Source organism: Pristiophorus japonicus, chromosome 1 (assembly GCF_044704955.1).
Source record: "Pristiophorus japonicus isolate sPriJap1 chromosome 1, sPriJap1.hap1, whole genome shotgun sequence".
In the NCBI taxonomy this organism is placed as follows: Eukaryota; Metazoa; Chordata; class Chondrichthyes; family Pristiophoridae; genus Pristiophorus; species Pristiophorus japonicus.
In genome coordinates, this window is record NC_091977.1 from 169,320,936 (window position 1) to 169,335,133 (window position 14,198).

The 14,198-nt window shown below is 42.4% G+C and overlaps 1 protein-coding gene across 1 annotated transcript in view; it reads left to right on the top strand.

Annotated features, from left to right (window-relative positions):
• Nucleotides 1–14,198, top strand: part of skic3 (SKI3 subunit of superkiller complex) — a 148,878-nt gene that overhangs the window by 64,591 nt on the left and 70,089 nt on the right. Inside the window, exons 16-19 of the mRNA XM_070884850.1 lie at nucleotides 1,611–1,735; nucleotides 3,094–3,347; nucleotides 8,243–8,345; nucleotides 12,865–13,047. Coding sequence (XP_070740951.1) covers nucleotides 1,611–1,735; nucleotides 3,094–3,347; nucleotides 8,243–8,345; nucleotides 12,865–13,047 — 665 coding nt within the window. The remainder of the gene's footprint in view (nucleotides 1–1,610; nucleotides 1,736–3,093; nucleotides 3,348–8,242; nucleotides 8,346–12,864; nucleotides 13,048–14,198) is intronic.

Sequence of the window (14,198 nt, forward strand, 5' to 3'; positions counted from 1 at the left end):
AATCCAGTATTTGTGGGACCAATGCCCTACATAAACCCATAGTGCAACAAGTTCTTTAATACAAATAGAAAATACTGGAAATACTCAGGTCAGGCGTCATCTGTGGAGAGAGAAACCGAGATAACATTTCAGGTCGATGTCAGAACTGTAAAAAGTTAGAGATGTAACTGGTTTTTAAGCAAGTGTGGGGGTGGGGGAAGGGAGGAAAGAAGAAAAGGGAAGGTCTGTTTCTATATGTCACTAACATTGATCGGATAAAGATTGTATAACATAGCCCAGACTATGTTACTGTATCCCCAAACTTCATAAGATCTTTTCCCGTGTGCACCAGTGTGATACCTTTATTTTTCTACATTGCTCTTCCGAGATGCCTCTCTGCAGGACTGTCAATGTGGTGAATTGTTGGTAGTTTTTGTCCTGTAGAAACTGGATTGAGACACCCAAAATAATTTTACAGAAAGACTCTGTCTTATTTTCTTCGTCTGGACTGGATTTGAAACAATACCAGATGCAAAGGACATTAGCTCGGATTTTGCATTAATATTAACGGTAAAGCCTTCAATGCTCACCGTTCTTACGGAGTAAATCAGACAGCAACTTCCGGAGTGTACGCGGAAGTTCGGAAATTGCGGTCAGAGTTATCCTGTTCCTCCACAGGCTGCGCTATAACAGAACCTCGCCAATAGACTCGGCATTGAAATACGTGCAACGGCGTGAAGTTGGGGTAGTTGCCCATTAGGTTCCCACTAAACACGACAGAAAAAGTTAGGACGGGTACATTCAGGAGTAAGTGAATTTTTAATGGCACAATAAGTGATAATTACTGCCAAACAATCTCTCTGGCTCTGAAAACTTAATTTTACAAGTGTGGAATCTCATTCCCTCAGAAGTTAATTAGTGTTGGAGATTTTTTTTAAATTAAAATATTTATTTACTTTATCTGTTTCTTGTCTCTCTCAATCCCTCCTTCCTTTCGCAATCTTTATTTCACTTTCTGTGCATGGTTTAAATGTAATAGATACTTCCTACTTTATACTTTCTGGTTTAAACTCTACGTGTCTCAGTGAGGATTCTTCAGTCTGATTTGTTGAAGAGCCTCACTGTTGCTTGACCAGCTCACAGATGCTCTGTAGAAAGCGTCATGCTGGATCAGATACCAGATTAGAGCAATTCTCTGCTCAAAAGCCTGCAAGAATTTTGTGGCCGGCTGTCAACAAGGTGAACAGCAAGCATTGGTCCTTCACCGCTGACTGCTAAATACAGGCCAAGGTTTTAACTTGCTGCATTGCCAAATTAGCCCAGTATGGCAGTTTGCAAATGTTAAAGCTTACTCTGAACGGTGACCAGTTGTAGAATGGCATTGATCATAACTGAATAAGCCTGAAACCGAGATGTTAATCCTTTTTGTCTGAATGATGGAAGACACCAGGCCAATATTAGGGAGCCTTAAATGGGAGAAAATCGAGATAATTGGTGGAATTGAAGTAGAGGTTTTTGCCTGATTCTTGTTTGTTATTACAGGTCCATTACATGGCTCATCACATACTAGTAGTGATTCTGTTTAGCAAAACATTGGAAAACTTTTCATATTTATTTTTTTTTTCTTCTAGGAAACTGCTCTTGCAATTCTGAGAACAGTGACTGATCAGTCAAGTGCTGGGGCAGCCAAATGGGCTTGGCTTAGACGAGGACTTTATTACATGAAAGTCAACCAGAATTCCCAGGCTGTTGCGGAGTAAGATTTGCTATATGTTTGAGCAATGGATGGTTAGCAGTTTCATTAGAAAGGGATTAAGGTAGCAAATGGGATGGTGGGTCTCCTGTATGAGAGGAGCTGAGAGAGGACATAGAGGGAGATGTGAGAAATGGAGGAGGTACAGGTCTAGCATGGGTGCCCTGGTGAGATGGACGAGGAAGGAGAAAATCAGCAGAGGCAGGTGAGCAGATGATCTCTATTTGTTGGTTATCCATGAGCTCCTCATAATTGTTAGAAGTGAGGGAGGATGAAACAGGCATTTAAGCAGGTTAAGAACATGAGAAATAGGAGCATGAGTAGGCCATTCGGCCCCTCGAGCCTGCTCCGCCATTCAATAAGATCATGGCTGATCTTCTACCTCAATTCCACTTTCCTGCACTATCCCCATATCCTTTGATTTCATATTCAAAAATCTATCGATCTTTGTCTTGAATATACTCAATGACTGAACCTCCACAGCCCTCCAGCGTAGAGAATTCCAAAGATTCATCATCCTCAGTGAAGAAATTTCTCCTTATCTCAGTCCTAAATGGCAGCTCCTTTATTCAGAGACTGTGAGCCCTGGTTCTAGACTCCTCAGCCAGGGGAAACATCCTCCCTACATCTACTCTATCAGGCTCTTTAAGAATTTTGTATGTTTCAATGAGATCACCTCTCATTCTTCTAAACTCTAAAGAATATAGGCCTAGTCTACTCAATCTCTCATCATAGGACAACTTCCCCATCCCAGGAATCAGTCTGATGAACCTTCACTATACTCCCTTTATAGCAAGTATATCCTTCCTTAAGTTAGGAGACTAAAACTGTACACAATATTCCAGGTGTGGTCTCACCAGGGCCCTTTATAATTATAGTAAGACTCGTACCTCATTTTAACCATTGTTTATTTTTCTCCATTTCTGAAGGATATTTAAATAGTTGATGGATGCATGAGCTACCTCAGAATTTAGTCACCATCTTCCAAATGCCATTGAGAGGGATGAACAATAAAACTAAAAATATTGTACAGACAGAAAACTAAAAACATACAGATTGTTGTAGACATTGAGTCACAGCTAGGAAAAGGTTTTAACATTTTTGGCTTTATATGTATTCATAGTGTTAAATCCTCAATCAGGTCTGTGACTTAGTGGTATAGTATATTATTTGGGTTAAAGATTACTCAGTGAATCTATTTTCGCCTCCATCTCTGAGGGATTGAGATTTTTACAGTAGCAGGAAAATAGCTTTGGGAAGAACAGATCTAATGACAGTGTTGTTCTGTGACTGTATTCTATGCATTGAAGGCTACATTTGGTTATAATACCAAAGTTAATGATCTGTCCTTTTTTTCCAAGTTTACAAGCAGCTTTGAGAGCAGACCCGAAAGACTCAAATTGCTGGGAATGTTTAGGGGAGGCTTATCTCAGTAGAGGAGGTTACACTGCTGCCTTAAAGGCCTTCACAAAAGCCAGTGAACTGAATCCACACTCCGTGTACAACATTTACAAGATAGCAGCGATCAAACAAATTCTTGGCAAGTACGCAGAGGCAGTCACAGAGTACAAACAGATAATTAAAAATTCAAAAAATTACGTTCCTGCCCTCAAAGGTAAGTTTGTTTTTCTTATTTCTTCTCTTAACTTATTCTCTGTGAATACACATTGGCCCGGAATTTGCGGTAGATTATGCATTCACTATTAATACAGTACCCCTTTGAAACTGACTGCAACTTCAGGATTTAGCGCATGCGCATCCTAACGTGGAAATCCTGAAGTTCTGACACTGGCTGAGCTGTGGCCTTCCACTCCTGCCCACATAGCCAGCAATCAGTGAAAGTGACAAAAACTTTGGCTTGTCCACCGTAATATCACTGTTTAAAAGTTAAACCCTTTTAGATTAGGTATAACTAGGGGTTTTAACAGTGTATTAACTGCTAAACAAATGTTATGGCCCTGAAAAACTAATGTTAACTTTGTGGAGTGTCAAATGTATCCATTTTAATAATTATAATTTTTTTTAAGTTTCAAAAAATATTCTTTTCTTTTAGAAGTTTGTTCATCTTTATTTCAGGTTTATCTTTTCCCCATGGGAGAGCTACAATCCTTGTTTTGCTCTCTCTAACATTTGTAAAAAAAAAAATTAGAATAAAAGGAGCTTCTTCACTTCCTAGTTCCTGGTCTGTGTGAATTCTGCATTGTGATTGGCTGCTTAGACAGCTTGTTGACATCACAGCAGTTTGCACTAGGGTATTCCCATTAACTTACACCGATCTCAACTGAAGGTTGGAAAAGCTGAACCTCTCGCCACAGAGATCACGAGATGTTTTTGGGAAGCTTACTTCCGGGTCAATGGCGAATGCCATTGCCTCGCCACTGACGACAAAGTACAGGCCATTGTATATTTTATTTCTGGTGCAGGTGCACAAATAAATTAAAAATCCTTCAAAACTAATGATTCAATTTTTATTTGACTTATCTCACTTAATCCTTTTACTGTGTGACCTAGCTTAGACAAGGTGAAGGCTAGTGATACTTCCTATAATGGCCCTACCATGTTTCAGGATTTTTGACTATTTCAACATGGAAGGATTTGGGTATCTTTTTAAAAAAAATATAAGGGTCGGTCTTGACTTTTGGTGCACCAACTGGCAGAGCACACTGGCTAATTGCCTGTACTTGTGGCGAAGAGATGGCTGCAATTTTAAGCTCCGGCCCAGGTTATTTTTATGGCACCAGGAGTATTCGTGCTCTTCTGGGTCCCCCCCAAAAAATACTTTCAAACTTGCCTTTGCTAGGCCTTTTGTGTTCAGTATTTGGGAGTATTTACGAACAGGACAGGCTTTCCCTCGAAGATGTTCCACAACTTGCTTTTTGTGGTATATATCAATGATTTAGACTTGAATGTAGGGATAATGATTAAGAAGTTTGTAGATGATACAAAAATTGGCTGTGTGGTTGATAATGAAGAAGAAAGCTGTAGACTTGAGAACAATGGTAAATGGAATTCGATCTGGAAATGTGAGGTAATGCATTTGGAGAGGGTTAACAAGGCAAGAGAAATAGAAATTAACTGGTAGGGGGCTGAGAAGTGTAGAGGAACAAATGGACCTTGGAGTGCATGTCCACAGATCCCTGAAGGTAGCAGGCCAGGTAGATAAGGTGGTTAAAAAGGCATATGGAATACTTGTCTTTATTAGTCGAGGCATAGAATACAAGAGCAGGGAGGTTATGCTTGAACTGTATAAAACACTAGTTAGGCCACAGCTGGAGTTCTGCGTGCAGTTCTGGTCACCACATTGTAGGAAGGATGTGATTGCACTAGAGAGGGTACAGAGAAGATTTACAAGGATGTTGCCTGGACTGGAGAATTTTAGCTATGAGGAAAGATTTGGATAGGCTGCGTTTGTTTTCTTTGGAACAGAGGAGGCCGAGGGGTGATATTGAAGTGTATAAAATTATGAGGGGGCTAGATAGAGTGGATAGGAAGGACCTATTTCCCTTAGTAGAGGGGTCAACAATCAGGGGCACAAATGTAAAGTAATTGATAGGAGGTTTAAAGGGGATTTGAGGGGATTTTTTTTCACCCAGAGGGTGATGGGGGTATGGATCTCAGTGCCTGAAAGGGTGGTAGAAGCAGAAACCCTCAACACTTTTAAAACTTACTTGGATGTGCACTTGAAGTGCTGTAACCTACAAGGCTACAGACCAAGAGCTGGCAAGTGGATAGGCTGGATAGCTCTTTGTCGGCTGGCGCAGACACAATGGGCCAAAATGGCCTCCTGTGTTGTCAAGCCCGTGTGGTGCCTGATGTGCAACGGTCCATGCACAGGCATCTTCCACCCCTTCAATTGGAGTTCAGGACTGGAATATCGGGTCCTTCATTGAAACATCTGTGAACTCATGTGGAAGCAAGTCATCCTCATTCGATACACTGTCTATGATGGTGATGAAATTTCTATGATTCTGTGAACTCTCCCAGAAAGGAGTGCTTTATTTTTCTCTCCCTTTTAAGAAAAGGAGATTGAGGGAACATCACTGAGGAACTTAGCCCAATGTAATTGAGCTGTTATAAAACTTTCAATATAATGTTGCTTTAGTTATGTTCAAACTCAGTGGTGACCATGCTTTTCTTTATGACTATGTGATTCATTTTAACCATTGTTTATGAAATTTAAGTTATGGTACTATTCTGGTTGTAAGTTGGGGCCATATTTTGGTCATTTGGAACATCATTTGATCAAGTACTTTAAATACTAAGAAGCACTGAGATATACCTGTAAAGCAACTTACAGCTTTTTTAAGAGACAAATAGAAAGGTCCAGATAAAATAATCATCAAAGTTATTATTCTGGCAGCTATGGTGGGTCAGTGTACCAATTTAGTAAAGCAGTCAGTGAGTTCCTAATTTCAGTTATGGGTGAGTACCAATATGTTCCAAGCAGGAGGAAGCGCAAAATTATTGGTGAGTCACCTCAATTCATTCCTGCTTGTTACCTCAAGTCATTTACAAAACAGCCTTCAACAACAACTTATAGTTCTAAGCTCTCCTCACATACAAGAGGTGTTTCAGAGCAATTCATGGGGTGGAGCGAAAAAATTAACATTGTGCAGAATGAAAAACAAAAGTGTTGAAGGTTGGACCAAAAGTAGTTAGACTTTGGGCTAGATTTTCGGTTGTCACTGAAAACGGTAGTTTTACGCTAAAGTTACCGTTTTTAGGCCTAAATTTAGGCCTTTATGGGGCGCTTCGGTAAAGTCAGCGTTGCACGAGTTTTGGCAACTTTAGTTCAGGGCCGGTAGCACTGCGAAAGAGGGTGGGGGGGTGGGGGGAATTGCATAAAACATTCTCAAAACCCTTACCTACTAAATCGCTGAAAAATAATTAAAAAATAAATGGCCTGAATTTGGTCAACCGCCGGCTGCTGCCGAGTTTTCTCGGCGGTCTCCCTGTTTTGTCGCCGCTCTCCCTTTCATGCGAGTTTGGTGAGGCCCTCACGATGACGGTTTGAAAAGATCGCTGGGGATCGTCTGCTGGCGTGCGCCGGCTGCAACGCCGATAAAAGTCCTCCCGCCCGAGATTCATACAAACGGTCCTCCGCTCCAGCAGGAGAAAAGATCACCGCGTGGAAACAGGTCTTACCTGAATGGTAAGTATGAAGACCTGCAAGAAAAGGTTAGTGATATGTTTTGCTTTATTTCTTTTGCAACGATTTTGTTTGGCAGGGTCTTCTGAAGGTTTTGTTGTTTATTTGTTCCGTTTTTTTTTGTGCGTTTTCCCCCCCTCCCTGGGCCCAATTCTAGCCTCGGCAATACTTCGCCGTGGATCGCATTTGCTGCCCAGAAGCCAACCTACCACTCGCTGCCATCCAGAATTGCCGTATGATGCCCATTTTTTCCGCTGGGCGTTTTTTGTCCCATTTCTTTCACCAAACTTCTGCCCAAAGCACCGTCAGGTTCTTAGCGGTCTTTTCGACGGTAAATGGGCGGAGCTTAGGTATGACCAAACTCAGGCCCTTGAACTTTAGCTTACCTTTTTTGCAGGTCTTCATACTTACCGCTGCTGGCAGGGCTGCAACGACAGGTTTGACCTGTTGGTATTCTGGGCGTGGCGGAGAGTGCCGAAAATACGATAGTAATGCAATCTGCGGCGTTTCACGTCGGCGCACCTCTCCCCAGCGGTATGTGGAAGCGCCGCCGCAAAAAGGTGCCCAAAGATCCCACCAACCGGGTTTTCGCCATGAAGGGTCAAATCGCGGCAAAAAACCCGGCCGCAAAGTCGGCGCAAATCCAGCACTAAAAGTATAGTTGAAGGGAAGAGATTTTAGGAGGCTGCGGAAAGCAAAGTGGGAGATGGCAGGATGGAGGAATTTAGAGAGGCTGTTTGGAACTAAAAGAATGGTCACTGTTGGAGCAGAAAGAGTAGGGAATGAGGAATAAGCTATTGTTTGTGGATAGTGCATGTAGGGACATATGGGCTGAGGATGTTGCTGAGCCAAACTGCACCAAGGTGCTGGACAACTTTAAAGTTGAGGTTAAGGATAGTAGAGGAATTGATATAGGACAGTTATTCACACTTGGTCAGAGAATAGCATGTGATGCGAAGAGACAAAACAGGAGGAAGAAAGTTTCTGTGTATCTTGCGAAAAAAGCATATTTAGTAACCGAGTCATGTAATTATTTGAAACATATAAGCTGAAATAGGGGTATTTCTTGTAAGTCTTTAATCAAGAATAAGGCCTTTGCAAAGTTAAGACTGACTGCCTCTAGGAAGCCACTAATATAATCTTCGGACTAAGATGGGGAAGTGGGAGGAAATCTGTGCCCTCTGCAGAAATATAGTAGCATTCAAAATTAAGTGGAAAGATGACAGGAATCCCTTCATTTGAAGGGAGAGAAACAAAATTCCGGCAATTCAGTCTATATACCAAATATTTAACAGGACCTTCATCTCTGTTTTTAATAAATTAGCATCCTCAAATCACATGGCTTACTTGTGCATTTCTAGGTCTAGGTGAGTGCTACTTAATGATGGCACGAAGTGCCCTCAATGATTGTTTAGATGGAAGAGCTTTGGATTCAGCAGAACAGGCACTTCAGTATTTAGCTGGGTGAGTAAAAATAAATGCTTATTTTGGCCAAGTGGTTAAACAAATATAACGGTCTTTGAACTAGGCTCTTTGAATACTTTGTTAGAAGCTGCCAGGCACATAGATCAGTAGTTCAGAACACTACCCTGCGTTCTGGTACCCTTCACACCAGTAGGAAAACAGGATACTTTTATTTGCAAACTATTTTCTTTTTCTTTTATGTCTGCTGTAACAGCTTCAACAAGCAGAGTAGAGGGATGACTGGGTGATACTAAATATTTAGCAAGCGCTCTACTCTGAACTCCTTCACGGCCCCTGATAGGGTGCAACATCCCCACTGACACCTGGGAGTCCCTGGCCAAAGACCGCCCGAAGTGGAGGAAGTGCATCTGGGAGAGCGCTGAGCACCTCGAGTCTCATCGCCGAGAGCATGCAGAAATCAATCGCATGCAGTGGAAAGAGGGTGCGGCAAACCTGTCCCACCCTCCCTTTCCCTCAATGACTATCTGTCCCACCTGTGACAGAGACTGTGGCTCTCGTATTGAACTGTTCAGCCACCTAAGGATTCATTTTAAGAGTGGAAGCAAGTCTTCCTCAATTCCGAGGGACTGCCTATGGTGATGATGACTGTGATGTGGGTTTCCTGCTGCAATTCCTCTCCCCCTTGCTGACTTCCTGATCTCAATTGAAGCAATAAGTGATGGTCAGCGTGCACACACCAACATTGCTTCATTGTAAGTGTTAGTGCAAATTTTTGAGTTTTTTTAAGGGAAACAATAAAGAATAAATGATAAAACAGCATTATTTTTTATTTAGGGAAAGATTCTCATCTATATAGTCCCCTATTGTGTGTCTGAGGCTGAACCAGACTGTTCGCAACCTTGGTGTCATATTTGACCCTGAAATGAGCTTCCGACCATACATCTGCAGCATAACTAAAACCGTCTAGTTCCACCTCCGTAGCATTGCCCGTCTCCGTCCCTGCCTCAGCTCATCTGCTACTGAAACTCTCTTCCATGCCTTTGTTACCTCTAGACTTGACTACTGCAACGCACTCCTGGCTGGCCTCCCACATTCTACCCTACATAAACTTGAGGTCATCCAAAATGCAGCTGCCCATGTCCTAACTTGCACCAAGTCCCGTTCACCCATCACCTCTGTGCTCACTGCCCTACATTTGCTCCCGGTTAAGCATTGCCTCGATTTCAAAATTCTCATCCCTGTTTACAAATCCCTCCATAGCCTTGCCCCTCCTGATCTCTGTTATCTCCTTCAGCCTCACATCCCCCTGAGATGTCTGCGCTCCTCAAATTCTGCCCTCTTGAGCATCCCTGATTATAACTGCTCAACCATCAATAGCTGTGCTTTCAGCTGCCTAGGCCCCAAGCTCTCGAGTTCCCTTCCTAAACCTCTCTGGCTCTCTACCTCTCTTTCCTCATTTAAGGCGCTCTTTAAAACCTACCTCTTTGACCAAGCTTTCAGTCACGTGCCCTATTTTCTCCTTATGTGGCTCAGTGTCAAATATTTGTCTTATAACACTCCTGTGAAGCACCTTGGGATGTTTTACTGCGTTAAAGGCGCTATATAAATACAAGCTGTTGTCTCATTCAGCCCAATGTCTCTGCTAGCTCTTTGCCAAGGCAATCCAAAACTCATTTTACATTCCAGCACACTCCCCCTAGCCCTTTATCTTTCCCTGTTTCAAATATTTATCAATTTCCCCTTAATGATGCAATGGTCTCTGCCTCAACCACTTCCTGTGAAAAAAGCATTCTATGCCTTTGGTAACCTCTCTTCTCTCAATGACTTCCCAACCCAACCAGAGGAAATAGTCTTTCTCTCTTCACTTTATCAAAACTCTTCATAATTGTAAAAACCTCTATTAAATCTCCCCTCATCCTTCTCTGCTCCAGTGGAAATAGTCCCAGTATTTCAAGTCTCTCCTCATAACTATAGTTTTCCATCCCTGGCACCGTTTTGTGCACCTATGCAGTACAGTTTCTATAGCGTTAATGTAATTTCTGTAATGCGGTGCCCAAAATCGTACCCAACATTATAACTGTAAACTTATCAATGCTTTGTACAAATGTATTATTATATTACACATCATCATAGGCGGTCCCTCGAACGAGGATGACTTGCTTCCACACCAAAAGGGATGAGTTTGCAGATGTTTCAATGAAGGACCCGATATTCCAGTCCTGAACACCAGTGGTGGAAGATGCCTGTGCGTGGATTTTTTAACGTGTGGTGACCGTTGCACACCAGCCACCGCACAGGCTTGACAGAGCTAGGCCTTTATCCAGTGGCAAGGGTTAACCAGGATGACTGGAGACCTGCTCTGCTGCACGGACCTAGTGCGCACACATGTCGCAGTGTGGACTGGCCCGTACTGCCCCAGAGCTCTCGGCTCTTTTGGGCCCTGTACCCCCATTTGCCACACCTCCGCCACGATCTCTCGCCGCTCCTCCGCCACAAAACATTTGCCGCACCGCTGCCACGATCTCTCACCACACCTCCACACCAAACATTTGCCGCACCTCCGCCACGATCACTCGCCGAATTTCAGCCATGATCCCTCACCGCTCCTCTGTCCCAAAAATCCACCACATTTCTGCCTCGATCTCTTGCCGCTCATCCGCCCCGACCTTCCCACCCCTCTGCTGTACCTGGGTCCCGCCGATGTTCCTGCTCACACTCCAAACGGCAACCTGGATTTTGATGACGTCTCCCACCTTGAAGCCTTCGCACACTTGGAATGGCATGCTCCAACTCTTATACTCCCGACCTGCAGTGGTATCCTCTCGCAGGTCGAGGTGGCCCACGATGTTGCAGAGCCTGCACTCCAGCTCTTGCACTCCCGACCTGCGGTGGTGTCCTCTTCTAGGTCGGGGTGGCCCACAATTTGTATATATATTACACATATACTCAATGGCCCACAATTTGTTGTCAAAATTTATGTGCAAGCGCTGCAGCAATTTCAGGTGAGGGCAGATGTGCAGTTAAATACGGAAATCCAAAAGTTGCTGTCCGAGATGTGCCACTTCGCCGTTAGCATTGCAAAAACGGCAGCTTGCCGAATGGCTCGCCATTGAAATGTATTGAACGGAGTGAAGTTGCTGTAGTTGCGCGGCCGATACAAACTAAACTCGCCACAGAAAGTTAAGTCTTGTCCATTTTAGTCTAAGTACACTTTTAGTGATCTGATAATAGTTAATTACTGCCAGTCAACCACTCTGGCACTGAAAATTAACTGTTAAAATTGTGAAGTCTCATTCCTTCAGGTTTTGTGTTGGAAATTTTAAAAATGGAAAATATTATTTTTTTTAACTTTTCATTTCTGTCTTTTATTTCTCTCTCAATCGAGTCTTTCTTTCCCTTTCTTTATTTCTCTTTCTGTATCTGATTTGACATTCTTGGTCCTTGCACTGATAATTTCACAATCCTTTAATCTAATTAGTTATGGAGACACACAGTTGCTTGTCCCGTTTGGTCAGATTCCAGGTGTCCAGTTTCTCTCGCTGCTACGCTACCAGCCCTATAACAGCAAATTATAGCCCTATATGTCCATATTTATAAAACACAAATTGCTGTTGTCTTAATTTTAAATGGCTTTATCTACTTGGACTTTCAGGGCATGATGTATTTGAACCTCTGGTTGCTCTGTTCATCCGCACTCCCTCAGTATTTCACTGGCATGTCAGCCTAGATGAAAGAGAGAATTTGCCTTTATATAGTGCCTTTTAGATCCTCAGGATGTCCCACAGTGCTTTGCAGCCAATGAATTACTTTTGGAACGTAGTCACTGTTATGTAAGCAAACGTAGCAGCCAATTTGAACACAGCATGGTTTCACAAACAGCAACAAGCTAATGACCAGTTAACCTGCTTTTGTGGGTGGTAATTGAAAGAAAACTCTCTAGCTTTTCAAATAGTGTCACGAGATCTTTTAGATCCACCTGAACTGGCAGATGGGACCTTGGTTTAAATTTCTCATCCAAAAGACGGGACCTCTGACAATGCAGCACTCCCTCGGTACTGCACTGAAGTGTCTGCCCAGTTCTTGCAGTAGAGCTTGAACCCAGGACCTTCTAACTCATTGGTGAGAGTGTTACCACTGAACCAAGCTGGCACAAGTTCCACCACAACTGTAAGAGAAGGGGACATGGATAAAAACTAGTAAAAAGACAGCTCAGTGTTTGATATTTGAAAGTACCATGCAAAAAATGATGACTACTTGGAATTGTCTTCCAGGCAGTTTAACAGAAGCAAAAACTTATTCAGTTGCCAGATGGATGCTGTTTTGGTGGAACTGTGTTTCTATGAAAGGATCAGCTGGATGGACAAATGGGTTCCTTCATCTGTCATTTTTGTGAGCTGTTAACAGCTTTAAAACTAATCAAAGAAAGCTTCAAGTGTTCTTGTTTTTTAAAAATACATACATTTTGATGGCCTTGAACTTTAGTTAAAAGCAACTACTTGTAAGTGATACTGTATTTAAGTGTTTACATTTTACTATTTCATCTTCCATTTTATTGCAGAGCTGTACAGTGTCGACCTGATGTATCCTGTCTTTGGAAGCTAATTGGAGACACGTGTACCACACTCCATGTTTTGTCACCAGCAAATGTTAACATTCAAGTCTCTGCCATTCTTACTGGAGACAATGAAAAGAGTAATGTGCAGACTTTAAACAAAGATGAACTACTTTGTCTAGGAGCAAGGTAAATTACTTTAAATCAAAAAAGAGGCATATTTTCATCTTTTAAAAGTAGTTTCACTTTTTATAACACTCCCGCCAATATACTTTTTATCCCGCCAATATACTTTTTACAACGCTCCCTGCCATCATAGGCTGTAAATTAACTTAGCAGAAATAAACTTAAAACTTTAAAAATACACTCACCGGCTACTCACCAATCACTCTTGTGCCGACGTCACACTTACAGCTGTGAGAAGGGATGATATGTTGGAAGGATCATCAAATGAGGCCATATGGGTTGAATTCAAGAATAAAAAAGGGACAATCACACTGCTGGAAGTGTATTATAGACCCCCAAACAGGAGATAGAAGAGCAAATATGTAGGCAAATTTCTGAAGTGCAAAACCTATAGGGCAGTAATAGTAAGGGATTTCAACTACCCTAACATTAACTGGGATAAAATTATTATGAATGGGAAAGAGGGTGCAGAATTCCTAAATTGCATTCAGGAGAACTCTTTTAGCCAGTAATGCAACAACCTCAACAAGGGAGGGGGTGGTTCTGGACTTAGTTTTAGGGAATTAAGCTGGGCAGGTGGAAAAGGTATCAGTGGGAGAGCATTTTGGTGCTAGTGATCATAATTCAGTTAGATTTAGGGTATTTATGGAAAAGGACAAAGATAGACCAGGCATAAAAGTTCTCAATTGAGGAAAAGCCAATTTTGCTCGGCTGAGATGGATATTAGGAAAGCAAAGAGGAGAGCATGAAAACATTTTGGCAAGTAAAATCGAGGAAACCCCAAAGATGTTTTATAAGCATTAAAAGCAAGAGGATAACGAGAGAACGAAGGGGGGCCTACTAGAGACCATAAAGGTAATCTGTGTGTGGAGGCAGAAGACGTGGGTATGGTTCTTAATGAATACTTCGCATCTGTTTTCACAAAGGAGAGGGGAGATGCAGACTTTGCAATGAGGGAGGAGGTGTGTGAAATATTAGACAAGATAAACTTAGTGAGAGAGGAAGTATTAAGGGGCTTAGCAGCTTTAAAAGTGGATAAATGGCCAGGCCTGGATGAAATGTATCCCAGGCTGTTAAGAGAAGCAAAAGAGGAAATAGCAGAGGCTCTGACCATCATTTTCCAGTCCTCCCTGGCTACAAGTGTGGTGCTGAAG